Genomic DNA, 16,630 nt, shown 5'->3' with positions numbered 1-16,630 from the left:
CATCCTAGGTTCAGTGGACATAGACCATGGGATGTTCAAGTCCACCTCAGAACGGACCCCATGTGAGTGTGGGTAATCTCACAGGTGGCCAGTCTTCAAGTGGCTGCACCCTGTCATCCTACCCCTCCCGCAGGTCTGGGTATCCAGCCAGGCAGAGGACACCAGAGCAGGGCTGCAGGACCACTAACAGCATCTGCCCTCTGGCAGTCTCGCAGTCTCGCGCTTGACATCAGTCAGCATCCTCTTCAAAGCACCCCTTACTCCCTGACCCTCTCCTAGCTTGCCTTCTTCTCTCCGTCTCAGTCCAGCCCCTCACTGAAGCACCGGAGGGGAAGCAGACCTTGTCTACTGTTGGTGTGTAAGGCCGAGTTCAAACCAAAACTCAAACACAGCAAACGAGACTTTGTTTCTTTGTAGCACTTGCTTGTCCCGGCTGGAGTTACTTTCTCCGCCCCCCCCCTCCCCGCAGTGTAGCTTTCGCTTTCACAGCTGAAAGAATTTGAGGCAGAACCGTCTTTGGGGGTATTCTCCTCCCAATCTTCCTTCAGGTCCCGGGTTCTTAAGCTTTCTATGAATTACATTAAAAATAAGCCCTACAAATGGCAATTGGTTTGAAATGTGTCAACTGGGACTATTGTCCTTCCTGATGCCCACAGAGGCCAGAAGGGTGCATGGATCCCTTGGAACTGGAATTATAGGTAGTTGGGAGCCGCCATGTGAGTGCTGGGAATCGAACCTGGATCCTCTGGAAGGATAGCTAGTGTTAACTGCCGAGTCACCTCTCCAGTCTGCAATGCTTAATTTCAAACCTCCGTCTGAAAAACATTACCCTTCTACCAAACACTGTCAGACTGTCTTGGAAAGCAAACGGGGCCCACCTCCCACCTGTATGTGTAGAGTTTTGCCACCCAAGAATGACTCCTTCTCAAATACCCATAAAAAATTCAAAAGAAGAATATTTTGTAACACATGAAAATCTATGCAATTTAAATTTTAACTGCTACACATAAAATTTCAATGGAGTCCACTTTTAGGAAGCTAAAAGTAGGCTTTCCTTTTCTTATCCTCAGACTGTAAATAATGCCAGCTCAGCCCTAAGGGCTGTCTAAAGATATAACAAATGAAAACATGATGACTTGTAATGAGCATTCTTCCCGCCAGCCTGGTCTCAAAGCCGCATCAACCCCAAATAACACATAGAGATTCAATTAGTTACAGTGCTGTTGGCCAATGTCCAGGGCTTCTCATTAGCTAGTTCTGTCTTAAACATTACCCATAACTAATAATATATATATTATATACATATATATTTCTATAAGGTCTTATCTTACTGAGGACACCAGCCTCATGTGTCCTCTCTTCCCAGGATCACATGGTGACCCCTACTCTTGACTACATTTCCCAGAATCCTCCTCAACTCCCAGTCCCACCTATGTTGCTTCCATATTGGCCAACAGTGCTTTATTTATCAACCAATAAGACAAACATATACACAGAAGGACTTCCCCATTAATGGCTTATGACAGTTGTCTGCTCTTTCTAACAAACACACTATCAGTGTTGTCTCCCACGCTGTTGTCATTATTCCTACAGGTAGACCTTCAGGGGATAAAAGCCAAGTTCCAGGAGAAATATCAGAAGTCTCTCTCTGACATGGTTCGCTCAGACACTTCTGGGGACTTCCAGAAACTGCTGGTGGCTCTTCTGCACTGAGTCAAACCAGAGCAGTAGGAATGTGCGGAGAGGTCGCCTTATCAGGATTGTTCAACATAACAAATCAAACCTCCAAACCAGGCTTTTACCTGAAAACCTTTCACCTCCTGGATTGTTTCCTTGGCAATGTAAGGTGCCCCAAGGCCAAACTGTTGAAATCAATTGCAGAATCCTCCAAATGCTACAGCAGTTCACCCTGAATGCTGGCTTAGCAAAAACCTAAACCACATCTCAATTTTCCTTCAGCATTATGAGTGAGTGCTTCCTAAGCTGCTGGGGAGGAAAGCTGAACATTTATAATAAAATGTTTAGAAAATTACATGCCTCCCAGATGTATAGAGCCAAAGCAGAGATTAAATGGCTAACGTGGAGTGAAGACAAGATTAAACGGTGTGTTCATTTCCCCTCTGTGTCTGTTTCAAAGTCTTTCTGTTAGTTATGGTTATGGTTTTTGCCTCCATCAGCTGCTTTTCCAAATTGACTTGATGAACTTGGGTCCTTGCCCGGGAAATATAGATCTTGTGAAATTCAAATGTACTGGGGGGGGTTGCAAATAGTGACATTTATTGACAGTCACCAGGGATGGCAGTCAAGGCCAGCATCGAGGAAAGAGAAGACCTGCAACTAGAAGTAAGTCACTAACTGTTCCTGGCTCAGTTGGCTTTTCTTACTTCTCTAGACAGTGCTGGCTCGATCCAGTCTTGCCAACGGGATCACAGTCAATGCCCTGCTTCTCAGGTGGATTTATTCTGCAATAATGGACTCTCTGTTCCAAGATGCTGGCCTTAGTGCCTCATGGAGCCAAGCATAGACTGTCAAGATAACTTAGACACCTTGGGCAAGCCATCACAGCTACCCTGTACTGGATGAGCTTGTGCCTGGCACTGCTAAGTACCACCAATTCATACTTAATCCATAACAACACTGTGGGGTTAGTATGACCTCCATTAAGAAACTAGGACATTAAGTAACCCAGCTGAAACCCATTTGTAAGCAACAGAACTAGGATTCACATCCCAAACTGGGTGGCTACGGAGCTCATGCTGCAGACCATGGTTCTCAGAAGAGCAAGCCGAAGGATGTGTCTGAATGAGTCAGTAGACATCCACCCGTTTCTCTGCTATCTTCTGCCCACTGCAGTGGACGCCGCTGATGCCAAGGTAAGAGGACACAGGCTGTTTCCTGTGTAGTATATTTCTAAGTCAGCATTGAAAACAGGTGCCTCCATGAGAGCACAGACTATATCGTAAGCACACCAAGAAAAGCAGACAGGTCAAATGCAGAGAATAAATGTCAATGGCGTGCTCAGACATAGGCGGGGCATCAGTATCACACACACACATCAAGGCGCGTCCCAGACAAGGAGATGGAAAGATGGCCGGAGCCACTGCGGCGAGACAGTGCCTTCTGAACGTGACCTAAGATCGCACTCGTGAACTCAGAGCAGCCACGGTGGCCGGCATAAGGTCTGCCCACCATCAAGGCAGGCAGCATCCCAGCACAGATGGTGGGGGCAGCACATGGGCCCCATCCTGGCTGAGGAACCATTGACCGTTTCTTCATGGGTGTTGAGAGGCCAAGAAGCTTTAGTGGACAGGTGTCTTCGGGTACATGGATGTTGTGAGAAGGACGGGCGGAGTTTTTATTTCCACTCCAGGAGCAATGGATGCTCTCCCAAGGTAGGACTTGATCTTTGAACACTGCTGGTTATATGAGATGCCTACATGTACAAAGAACATGATCCGGTTGGGAACTTTGGAGTCACCTGAGTAACATTATAGCAAATAGCCCAGACATTCGGTGTGAGGACAGATGTCATATGGCACAATGTCCTTTCAGTGCTTAGAAAATGGTGACCCACAAGTTAAGAAGCTCTGTGAACACTGACACCTTCCTAACAGTCATCCAAGCTGAGATTTTACACATCTGAAGTTATTTTCCAGGAGCAAATCTAGTAACATACCATACCGAATCTACCTGGCACCAAACAGAAACCAAGCAATCCACTCTTGGGATCTGAAATCAGCAAGGGCAGAAAAAACGAAGGAGTGGGTTGAGAGGCGACCCAGGCAGGACTGGTGTGATTTGCATCCAGAGGAGAGAGGTGTTCCACAGAATAAGCAGAAATAAGACAGAAAAGCAAGGTCATTTGCTCAGTCACCTAGGGCAGAGTTAGGGCTGAAATCCCACCCTGTTCCTTCTGCCCCTGAGGCCTGTGTTTCCCATTGTACCAGCTCAAGGCCCACAAGTCCTTTTGTCCAGGGCTTGGCTGAATGAAGCATCCAAACGCCTGTCCTTATGACCACTGGGTTATAACCAGGACAGGTTTCTACGTGTCTGACTAGCAGCTCTGTCCCAGGAACGCCACCCACGCCCTAGCCTCTGGTACCCTGGCCACCTAAGGAATTCTCTCTCTCCTCTTCACACTCCGGCTCTACCTAGACCCTGTCTCACACTGGCTGTGTCCTCAGTTCGGGGGGAGAGGTGCTCCCTGGGGAAGTGGGGAGAGAGGACATAAATGACAGAAGGAGGAAGAGAAGAGAACACTCTGTTGTAGCCTCCGCTGCACAGTCCTTTCTCCACCCTGTCATTCCTCCATGGCCACCAGAGGAACGCCACCCACTGCTCAGGACTTTGGGGATTACCCCTGAGCCCACCCCAAGGTTCTCCATGCCTGTGCTAACCCAGAATGCATTTCCCCCAGGAAGTTCTGCTCCAGGTTCTGATGACACTCCACGCTGCCGCTTACCCCAGTGAGATTCCTGGGGCATCATGGGTAAGCAATTTGAGGTCTAACCTAGGCAAATCAAGCAGCTATTCACCCCTAAAGAACTAAGGAGACTCGCCAGAAGCTCTGGGAACATTAGCCCCTACTCTCCAAATTCCTTTCAATAGCTTTGAGGGTCCCGGGCAGTCAATCCTTCCTTGCATTCCTACCCCCTCAAACCCCACTCGCTGTGTGTGAGAGGTGGGAATTCTATATTCTGATGTGCTGTTGCTTATTGTCCCCAACTCACATTCCATGACATCACAGCAGCATCTTGAGACAGGCTGTAGTATTTACAATGCGGGAACTGGCAGAAGCTGCCCAATCCAGTCTTACTGCCGGGTACTTAAAACCGTAGCCCCATGAATTTCAGACAATGATGCTCAATTCTACATATGCAAATATACAATATATATGTCGGCATAAACAGATCAAAATCCATCTGTGTTTCTATTAAATGAGATCATATGATGTCTTCCGCTGTCATCAGTACCACATGGTTCTTGCTAGGAGGCAAACGTTGACAGCATTACCACATGGTTCTTGCTAGGAGGCAAACGTTGACAGCTAGAAAATAAGACAATGAGGTGAGACAGTAGGAGGGAAATTTCTAGAATAGATCATAAGAATCGAGAAAAATCAGTGTCCGGCAGTTGCCACCGACCGTCTTTCCATTCCACAAGGCAGGATCTCTTTTTATTTAATTCACAATCTGGAAATCTCAATTCTATGATCAGGCAGTACTCTGTTGGAACCTGGTAAGTGCCATGCAGTTGTATCACAACATGGAAAGGAAACCAGGAACACACAGGAGGGGCATGCACACGTGAGCCAAGAAGTAGGAGATGCCAGGCTAACATACAAAAGTCTGGTCACTTAGGACTCCTCTTGAAAACGAGAAGCCATAGTCCTTGCAAGATAGTCCCCTGTGATCCAGCCACCTTCCAATAGGCCACCTTTTAAAATCCTAACAGGCCATCAGTCCACAACACAGACCGAGACTCTACTATACGAACTCTGGGAAGCACACCAACACTTTGTATACCTACATACGTGTATGTGCACATACAGGGAGAATTTAATTTGCATAAATGAATTTCATTTGCATTAATTAAATGTATGGTGTACAGTTTTGCTTGTGGAAGTCAGCAACTTTGTAGCCTTTGTAACAGAAACTATGGGCCCTGGCTCAATGATTCTCAGACTTCCATCCTCATGTGCCTAACGGATTGTATCTTAAGCTCTGAAGAGAACATTCCATGGCTTCTTTGTAACTAAAATAAAGATACTGATACCTTCTGTTTTTAAAGCAACTAGTTCCATAAGTTCAAAACATGTTCAGCCGATACAGACCCCACCCAGAAGGAGGAGGGAATCAGAGAGATAAGTACAGACAAGAGAAATCGAGGAAGTTCTAATTAGGGCCAGCTTACAAAGCTTCTGGAGGCCTCTTCCCAGAAAAAAAAAAGTCCACAGATGGGAGGAGCCCTCTGCTTTGTATGAGAAGAGCTGTTGATTCATGTGAGACACCTGTTAGTATTCAGGCATGTGTACCGGCCTGCCCTTGGGGTTCTGACAGGATTCACCCTGAGCTGCAGCCACTAAGAGCACCACCTGTGCACATTCACTATGCTCCCTTTTAAAAGGGCCCTGCCCATCTCCCGTCCTTCTCTCTCTTTTTCTCCCTCTGTCTCTCTGTCTCTGTCTCTCTCTCTCTCCCTTTTTCTACCTCTCTTCCTCTTTCATTTCTCCTCTCTCCTGCTGTTCCTGTCTCAGGAGGAGGTGGTCAGTCTCCCCCTTCCCTTTCCCCTTTAAAAAAAACCCTCTGCTTGAACCCTGCCTCGTAGCATCTTTCTCTCACATGCTGCTTTTCTTAAATTACAATAACACTTACACAATAAAGCACCAATCACTGTCAGCTTTGGTGGGCTGAGGGTCACCTGCCTGCTGGTGGTTATCTGATCTCTTATGAATGGCACATTCAGATTGATTAGATATAGACACTCAAGGCAAAAGAAATGTGAGGCATGTTTAGACTCTGAACTAAAAAGACAGGGAGGAGTAATGTGGACCAGGATAAAATGACTCACCAGCCAAAGTGGACGACACTAATTATTGAACTCCAATCCCAGCCCAAGTACTAATTCTTTCTGCTGCCCCGAAAACAATATCAATGTTGTTGTTTTTCAAATCCTACTGAACCAGTTCAAATTAAAACCAGTCTTTTGAAAAGGTTGGGCCGGGGAAAAAAAGAAAAGAAAAGAACCGTAAAGCAAAATCATTTCCACACAAGCATTGTGTTCATGTGTTTGTCGAGCACTGATGTGAACTGAATACATGTGTTTCTGTCCAGAGTTGTTCTCATTCAACCCCATTAACCTATTTGTCAGCTGGCCCATTCTCTCTGCAAAGCCTGTTGGTGGGCCCATGGTTGCTGTATGGGCTGGCAGCTTGTGGCGTGTGAGTAGGAGGTCCCCTATCTTCTGGGGGATTATAGATTTTGCAATAGCAGATTGTATTTTTGTCCCAATCTATTTATATCTGTTGTGTTTGGTCATTGTTGTAAAACAATGTCATTACTTATTAACTAAGCTAGTCAACTATGAAAAGAAAGACCTGTTTCGTTCCCAGGAAAGCCAAATTGACTATGCTGAGGAGGAGGAAATGATAGACAGGATTAACCTCATTGTCAACGTGACTAGATTGAAAGTCACCTAGGAAACACACCTCTAGACATGTCTGTGTGCGGATTTCCAGAGAAGTGTTAACTAGACAGGGAAGACCCACCCTGGGTATGGGTTGCAGCATTCCACAGGCCGGAGACCCAGACTGGATACAAAGAAGGAAGCCGGCTGAGTGCCAGAATTTATCCTTCCGTTTTCTCCACGCCTTCACCACTGCGATGGAATATGTCCTCACACTGTGAGCCTAACTAAGCCCCTCCCGCCAGCTGCTTTTTCCGTCACCACAAGAAAACTAACCCAAAGAAATAAAAACACCGCGTGCCCACTTGGATCTCGTTCTTCAGTGAAAATTCTCAGTAAAGCAATACACGTTTTCACATCAAACATCAAACTGTTGTAGATGTCCTATCCCGAGTCACTGCTATAGGCTAAAGCACAGAGACCCACCACCCATCACCTGTGCTAGACGGGAGGGCTACTACTGTGTGCACATCTGTTCTTCCTTCTGAGATATTAACTCCTCTGTGATTGCCACCCACGCTTCTTTTCTGGCTGAAGGTCTCATGAGTGTGTCCCCAGCTCCCCTCTCCCATCCTGGCCCTGACTGGAGTGAGAGCAGAGGAGGAGTGAGGGGACACAGGGACGGACCTGACTGTCTGCACAACTTGCCCTTCGGAGAGCCAACTTTCTTATCCGTAACATGGGGGTGAACGTTCCAGAAGCTCCCCTTCTTGGGTGTCCAAAGCAAAAGAACCTCCATAGATGAGAACAAACGACCTCTGGAGAAAACAAGGGGCTCTCTTGGCTAGCCACGGATATCTTTAAAAGATAAACTTAATGTCCTTGTGTTGCTTGTGTGTCTGTGTGTACATCCATGTACGTGCAGGTACACATGTGTGTGGAGGTCAGAGGTCAACCTCAGCTGTTGTTCTTAACCACCATCTATCTACCTTGATTTTTGACACATCATTTCATTTTGGCCTGGAGTTGACCTAGACTAGGCTGGTCCCAGGGTTCTACCTCAACCTCCCTCCAAAGTTCCAGCTAGAGTTATAAGCATGCATGACTATGCCTGGAGTGTGTGTGTGTGTGTGTGAGAGAGAGAGAGAGAGAGAGAGAGAGAGAGAGAGAGAGAGAGAGAGAGAGAGAGAGAGAGAGAGAGAGAGAGAGAGAGAGAGAGAGAGAGAGATGTGGACTCTAGGGATTGAACTCAGATCCTCAAGCTACAAGACAAGTACTTTTCCAACTGAGCTCTAGCCTACTGAGTGTCATTTTGAGTCTACCAAAAGGACAGCAAGAGCAAGCACACTGATGAATTGTATCTACCTTGCCTAGAATCTTTGCACGGACTAAATGGCACAAAGCAATGGAATTACTCTGCAGAGGTAAACTGGATCCAGGTACTTGCACATATCTTCATCCTTCACCAACTCAGTCCTAGTGAATGAAGACCAGCCCGAAGGCTCCGCGTGACCAAAGGAAGAGAGACAAAAGGCCTAAGATTTGACAGAGTGTTGTTATTGGAAGACTTGCTGATAAAACTGTGGCCCTAGATGACATCAAACCAGTTGGAGCCTCACAATTTGGACCAGAAAGAAAGGCCTATTTAAGCCTAGGACAAAAATGGCCTCATCCTGACTGGAATGCACCTGGCTTATCTTACAAAGAGTGGCGGATCCCTGGTGCCAGGGTTGGGTTGTAAAGCCCCACATATTACTCTCATGGTTTTATTTATGAATAGTTGCAGTTTTCTAGGAAACTACGCAGCAAAAGACAACTAGCACCACTCAGGTGATCAGGGCAGTTATGATCCAAAATGGCTGCAGTCACGTCATGCAGGATCTATTCTGCGAGGCATATTGCTGTCTACCCACATCATCCTGTCCTCTGTATTGGGTAGGCAACCTTGAAATGGGGGTCATGCATCAATCCACTGCAGGAGGAGGCCACGAAAGGAGCAGATGCCAGATGAGTGCTCGCCCTGCCCCTCCCCCATCCACACACAGACCAGCTTGCTCTTCCCTCCTAGTCAACCGCCCGCCTCCAGGCCGTTTCCCATCAAACCACATCTCTTCCACGCTGCCCCCAGGCACGAGCCCCCCAACCGTCTGCCTGCAGGCCATTTCCCAATAAACCGCATCTCTTCCACGTTGCCCCCAGGCACGAGCCCCATGGGAGGGATTTCCACTCTCAGATCTCAAGCTTTTGTGACAAATAGTTGTTCCCTTTCCTCCGGAGTGTCCAGTCAGTGTCCCATACAGAATGTCCAGTGCAAAACTTGATCTTCAAAAAGAGCTCCTTTCCCATCCCAGTCACAACTTCTAGCTACGGGGACTTCTCAAATAATAACTCAGGAATTAGCTTTGATTCCTCAAAAAGTGGCATTTATTCCATCCCTCCAAATATTTTAGAGATCCCATGTTTCAGACCTCCATAGAAACCACTACTTTAATCAGAGAGACTACTAGACTCCACAATGGCTTCATGACCAGGCTCCCTGTTTCATCTCCAGATTCTTCTAGAATGGGAATCTAACTCCCTTGTCAGACACAACCCACCCTGGGCATTTTCTTCTTGTTCAAGCTTAGCACATTTCTTCCTGCCTTGGCACTCAGAGCTTGAAAGCCCTTCTACCCAGTATTTCCCTTCTCCTAGGCATCCCACAGTCCCATCTTGGCATCCATGTCATCTCTTCCAAGCCCAGTCCCATCCCATGACACCCTCAAAGCACATTCCGACTCTCCCTTCATCATTAGCCTTTATTATCTTGGAAGCTGTCACCATTCAAAATTATCACCCATTTTAGTTATTGTCTACCCCACTCACTATTAGAGCATAAACACTAGAAGGCGGACTTCAACTCCCACACCTAGAACAATGCCGACATACACACAGTAGGTGCTCAAGGAACTGTGGTTGACTTTAACTCCCACACCTAGAACAATACTCGCAGTAGGTGCTCAAGGAACTCTCACTATTAGAACATGAACACTCTCTACCGTTATTCTAATTCTTGGCCAATGAGACCGTTTAGCCATTGGCCTGAAGGTAACCACCTAACTGTTTGGTTTCAACAGAGGTTACATTGCAGTTGCCCCCAAGAAGATTAACAAAAATGCTGGCAAGCAGAGGAAGGAGGGATGGCATCCAGAAAGCAGGTTTTCAGTGCAGGTTCCAAGAGGAGTAAAGGAGTTCTAACGACCTCTTTCCAGGAAGGAGCCCCCACTTCTGCCTTCATCCGAGTCAGTGGGTTATGAGTATGTGGTATCGGTTAGGGAAGCCTCCGGTTAGTGGCTTTCATGTGACATGTAACTCATGCCGCCACGTCAGTCACACGGGCCCACAGTATTGCTGAAGCGACGGCCAATACAAGTTGACAACGTGGAAGCCACAGTGTGTGGTGAAAGTGACTGGGCCTGAGACAAGCCACAGGGCCAGCAGAATAGAAGCCAGCTCAGAGCTGCCAATAGCTAACCCCCAAACTAACGTTTCATCAGGATGCCATGTGGCCTGTCATAGGTCCATGTGAGAAGAAGGAAATGTATGGCTGGTTCCCAAAACAGGCTGTCAGATATGGAAATGTGATGGGGGAAGTCCTGTGTATATGTCAATAAAGCACTTTTGGCCAATAGGGAACCAAGATAGGTGGGACTAGGAGTCCAGGAGGACACTGGGAAGGAGAAACACAGGAAGTCAAGATGTAACACCATGGGGTAGGAAGCCCGGAAACCTCTCCGGCAAGAGAAATACTTAGATTAGAAATTACGGGATAAATACTTAAGTCAGAGCTAGCCAGTAAGAAACAAGCAAGGCCAACAGCTTCATAATTAATATAGCCTCCTGTGTGTTTATTTGGGACTGATGCGGCTCTGGAACCAGGCTGGCAGGAAGTCTTCCCTTTACAGAAATGCACCCAAGAACTTAACCAACTGTCTTTACCATTGGGTAAGGTCTTTGTGCCAAAGACAAGGAGGAGAGTTAGTCCCCTCCTTACCAAAGAATCCTGGTAGAGGCGACGGATGGAAGGGAAGACAGGCTTGCTTTGTCTCATGGTTTAGAGGGTCGTGTCTGACGGTGGCAGTAGGTGTCTACAATGCGTCTTGATGACCTCTTGGTGGATCAGGTAACGCATAGGGGTCAGGCCAGAAGTAAGTCAAGTTACAACTCTCACTGTTCGACCCCTGGTACCCATTTCTGTCAGCCATCCTACTGTATGAGAGACTCGACAACCTTCCCCAAAAGAGCTCTACCGATGACGGCCGGATGTTCAAACACCCGAGCCTGTGGAAAGCACCCAAAAAGACAATGGCTTCTACTTCCTGTCTTCATGTGAAGCAATGAATCGTGCCTACGGTACCCAGCAAATGTGTGTGGTACCCAGCACAGAGGTTCCTACCCTGGACCACACAGTGACTCCTTGGGCTGCTCAAGAAATGCGGAGGTCTCAACTGCATCCTAAAGTTTAAGACTTGGGATGTGGTACAGCCTGGGGACTGGGGAGTTTCCCATGTAACCAGAGGAAAACCTGCTGCCCTAACAGCATCGGGTTGAGCAGGTTCTGAAACCCAGGCTCCAGTTTCCCGAGAAGATCCCCTAGTCACGCCTTCATATCCCTTCCTAGACTCCTTTAAATCAAATAAGAGAACCGAATTGCTGGTCCTTCATGACGTAGATCTGGTTTCCTGCTCCTTTGGAAGCTGCTAGCACAAGCCAAGCGTTCATTCCCGGCTCCCCAAGCAGGAAGGCTTGACCAGGTTGTCAACAAGAGCCTGTTTAAATGAAAGAACTCATTAGCAAACCTTGCCTCAAAACCACACTTTTAGTCAATCATCATCTCCATTTTGTAGACGAGGAAGCCAAGGCCACGGAAATCACACACTAAGATTTGAATTCTCGTAGTCTGGGATCATATTCTGCACCAAACTATCTGGCACGGCTTCACAAAGAGCAGAGGTGAGTATTCCCATCCTAGAGTTTTAAATAAAGAAACAGAAAGTCATAAGAGAATGAACATGGATGGAGGTCATGCAGCTTGGGGCTGTGAGTGTCCTAAACTCAGATTTCTCCTTTTTGGCCTCTCAGAAAGGTCAAAATTCTGGCCATGATTCATCCCAAGCACCCTCAGTGAAGGATAGCCTCACGGTGACTCCAATGAAATGACAGCGGGCGGGAGGCCAGACTATGTCCACTCATTTCTAGTAATCAACCCCATCTCTTCTTCTTACCCTTCCCATTCTCTCCGCGCCATTGGAGTGACAGAAACCAGGGAAGGACTCAGGCCAGAGCTTGCCCTGCACCTGCATGGAGCACCAGAGAAGACCCCCGCAGTCACCTACAGAGCAGGTTTAATGTAGGTGTAGAAAACAGAGATTCAGAACACACACTATGAAATCTAAGCTTAAGAAAATCCTGGACCTAGGTGTGTCCTAGACACTATTTGGAACTTTCTTGTTCTCGATACCCTAGTTCAACGCGAGCAACCATGAGAACTCAACTGTCAAGGACTCAGGTACGTGACAATCAACTGACAAGTCTTGGTTGAACCTAGACCTGCTCAAAGACTATTTCTTCCTCTATAATAATAGCTAAAGTGGATGATTCCGGACATGTATATAGATTTTTAGGGTTTTTTTTAGTTCATAATATAATTAAAACATTTCTCCCTTCTCTTTCCTCCCTCCAAACCTCATATACCCCTCCCTACTCTCCTTCATATTTATGGCCTCTTTTGGAACTAGTGGTTATTGCATGTATATACATACATGTAATGCACACTATATGCACATCCCTATAGATCACCTGTTCATTCTGTATAATATCACTTGGACAGCCAGCTGGTGTGTTCGTCTCCAGGGAGGACCACTCTCCCACTGCTGGCTTTTCTCAGTTGCCTATGGTCCTTGATGTAGAGTTGATGCCTCCTGGGCTTTTCTCCATCCAATCGGACACACCCATTGGCCCCACCCTTGTTCATCTTACATTTGGGCAGCCATGTGGGTGAGGTTCTATGGGCATATCTCCCTATGTAGATTTTTAAATGGCCACTATGGGATGTTAACTCTCATAATAAGCAGGCTTGCTCAAGAAAACACGACGCCTCCTTGCTCCAAAGAACTTCTCTCTCCCCTTGAGCTGCTCTGTGTTGGCCAGAAACAGCTTTCACTGCAGAAACTATAGCTAGAGCAGTGGCCTTTTCCGGAAAGTCACAGCGCATATGGGGAAATTGAAGTCACCTGAGGAAACGGGGCTGGGGGGGCGGAGTCTGGTGGTCTCCCTCATAAGAAATGGCAATGAAAGATAGACGTCCACAGTACTTTTTGCAAGGGAAAAATAACTTGGCTGAGCAAAAGGAGAAAATGAGATGGGGAGATAACAGAGGGATCGAGTAGGGAGCGGTGCCTAGGGGGAGAAAGCATGAAGAGACTTTGTGGGGAAATGTCAAGCAGGAAAGGTCTGTTCTGCGTAAACTGGACCATCTGGGCACTTTGCGTAGTGAGCTAGGAGGAGAGGGATCTCAAAGGCCCAGACAACCCTAGGCACATCTGTGAAGCCAAGTTTCGGTTTTCCAAGGATTTCCCTTGGAGACCCCATGCAGGTCTTCTGACTGGCAAAGTACCTTTCTGGAATGTTCTTTCTAGACGTAACTCACATTCTAATAATGCCTTTTGAAATGGTCATTTTTGTTTTATCCCTGAAACTTTTCTCCATTGTTGTGTGTGTAAGTCATCATCTGATCTAAATTGGGGAAGAGATGGATGATTCCCAAGGGAATTAAAGGGAGAGGACTGGCTGTATGACCTGCCAAAAACAGGATCTTTCTTCCTTCAAACCTACTCCATGCTCAGTGAATAACGTACGTGTGTAGTCTATGTCCTATGACATTGCATGGGACAGAAGCACTTGTTAGATCAGACAGAGTGGGGCTCCATTTTCTGAAATAGTCACACTGTGACTGCCATTACTACAGAATTCTCTGTCAGCTGGGAAGGTCGCACACCCGTTCCATAATGTCCTACTTCAGCAGCCACAAACAGAGAAGATTCCCTTCCTGTCACTTGGGCTGAGTTAAAGAAAATTCTGTGCATGACCTTAGGAACAATGTACAATGTGCCCGGTAGAATAGCAGATTCCTGGTTGCAATTATTAGCACCAGTGTTGTGCAATGTCTCTGGGCAAATGACAATGCCCTGGAGAATTTAAGTAGCTCATTTCTGAAAGTCCCTGCCTGTACTAGCCTGTCTGCTACGATGAAAACACACGAAGGTGCTTCCTGCTTCCTTATCCGAAGCCCTGGGGCCTTTGGCAAGTTTTCCTCGGAATGAAGGTTACCAAATCAACTGTGTTTGGCTTTGCCCACTCTCCCTGCCTTCTGATTATTCAGGTGTAGGAAAAAGTGAAGAGGCAGCAAGGGAAGCCTTTTCCCATCCCAGGGCAGCCTGAATACATGGTAGGTTCTGGAGACTCGGCCTCTGAGCAGTGTGTAATGCCAGTGTTCTAGTACAGATATATATATATATATATATATATATATATATATGATATATATATATCATAATAGCTCCCATTGTCCATAAAAATCATTTACAAGGAGCGGTGAGTATTCGGCACACCCCAGAGACTGTATCTGGGAGCCATTGGGTAAGGACACAGATGTTGCGCTGGCTTGGGAAAACCATTGGGTGACCACATCAGGCTCTGCCTTGCAGAAAAAGAGGAATTTTGAGACTCTGAAAGTCAATACAAGGAGAGTTCATTATTTCTGTGTGGGTACCCCTTGACTAGGAGACAAAATGAACCAACAGTCTTAAAACTGTCCAGCTATTAGTATTAGACTACTAAAGTAGTCTCTCTCTCTCTCTCTCTCTCTCTCTCTCTCTCTCTCTCTCTCTCTCTCTCTCTCTCTCTCTCTCTCTCTCTCACACACACACACACACACACACACACACTGCACAATCCCTATATCCTTTCAGAGACAGTAATGCTCAAGCAGGACCAAGATGTGGAAGACGGTAGGGCAAACTCGTGCCCGGGGAATTCCTGGAGCCCATTGGCCAGCCTAGTGAAATTTGACGGCGTAGGTGTGAAGATTTCACTAGACCCCAAGATAAATGATAAACGGGTGTTTATTGGGGAACACTTGCACAGAACAATACAAAGAACTGTAGGAGCGTTTCTCTGCCTTTCCTACCAGACCCACCAGAAAGACTGCACGAAAGAAAGCCACGCCTCGAGCTTCCCTCTTTCCACTTCCGTCCACCTGAAGCCACGCCCAAAGGGGTGCGGTCCCCGTTACAGGTTCACCGGCAAGACACCACTACAGAAACTGATAAGCTTCAGGGTCAGCCAGGGACCTTGTTCCCCAAATCAGGTGAGAAACAGGAAGATGGGTCAATGCTTGCAAGGACACGGGTTCAGATCCCTAGTATCTACGTAAAATCCACGCGTGATCACAGGTGCCTACAACCCTAGTGTTGGGAGGCGGGGACTTCCCTGGTCAGCCAGCCTAGCCGAAACAAGAAGCTTGAGGCTCAGTGAGAGACTCTAGGGAAAAAAAACCCTCAAGGCAGGATGATGGAGGAAGATACTGGATACCCTCCTCTGGCATCCAAGAGAACACTCAGACGTATGCACACCTGTACACACATATGCATATATATTACACACCATGCACATATATGCACACACTAAACGTAGAACTTTTAATTTAAAAACGAAGACGGCACAGATTAAAATTATCTGGGGTTCCACACAAAAATGGTTCCGACAACAGTCACGCATGGATGGGGAAGGGGCTCGGGGGTCCCGCCTCTCCCTACTGCACTATTTGCTACTGACAGATTCGGAGAGGTGGGGGAGTTGTGTACGCACTGGTGAAGCCACTAGGCTCCAATGGCTAGTCCTAATCCAGTGCTCCCACAGATGGCCTTGATTAAACCAGATGACTCACCAAACAAAACCAGAGCTCATGAGCCCTGCTAACGGACTGCCGGGAAAGATGAAGAGTTAGTAGAGACTGAAGGGATGGGGGTGCCAGGGGGCAAGAAATCCGAATATACTACAAACATGTATGCATGAAATCGACAAAAACAGAATTAATCAGTAAAAGGTGTTTCTGGAAAATTTTAGAGACCCAGTCTAAAGGGAGCAAAGTAAGCAGTCTCCTGCACCAAAGTATGCTAACAACTCCAGAGTTCTTGATGGAGGGATAGAGGTATCCCTGCCTTCAAGGGGCTCCAAATTGTGTGTGTGTGTGTGTGTGTGTGTGTGTGTGTGTGTGTAGAAAGACTTGATTGAAACAGGCTGCTATGAGAGTTTACCAAGGATGCGTGTATGAGTTATGTACGGGGAGCCGGAATTCATAGGAGTGAGGGAGGATGGTGCTGTGAGGAGGAGGGGAGTTGGGGAAGCCTTCCTCTCAGAACACTTTGGTCTCTTGAATTGTCTTTCTGTCATCTCTAGCAGATGC

General features: G+C 47.0%; 1 protein-coding gene across 1 annotated transcript in view; it reads left to right on the top strand.

The window, feature by feature from the left end:
* Positions 1 to 2,117, top strand: part of Anxa13 (annexin A13) — a 45,883-nt gene extending 43,766 nt beyond the window's left edge. The window contains exon 11 of the mRNA XM_005082742.4: positions 1,594 to 2,117. Within this exon, the coding sequence (XP_005082799.1) occupies positions 1,594 to 1,713 (120 nt within the window). The 3' untranslated portion in view covers positions 1,714 to 2,117. The remainder of the gene's footprint in view (positions 1 to 1,593) is intronic.
* The last annotated feature ends 14,513 nt before the right edge of the window (positions 2,118 to 16,630 follow it).

This window comes from Mesocricetus auratus, unplaced genomic scaffold (genome assembly GCF_017639785.1).
Source record: "Mesocricetus auratus isolate SY011 unplaced genomic scaffold, BCM_Maur_2.0 Super-Scaffold_100023, whole genome shotgun sequence".
Classification (NCBI taxonomy): Eukaryota; Metazoa; Chordata; class Mammalia; order Rodentia; family Cricetidae; genus Mesocricetus; species Mesocricetus auratus.
Note: the sequence above shows the minus strand (reverse complement) of the source record. Positions and strands in the feature narration are given on the sequence as shown.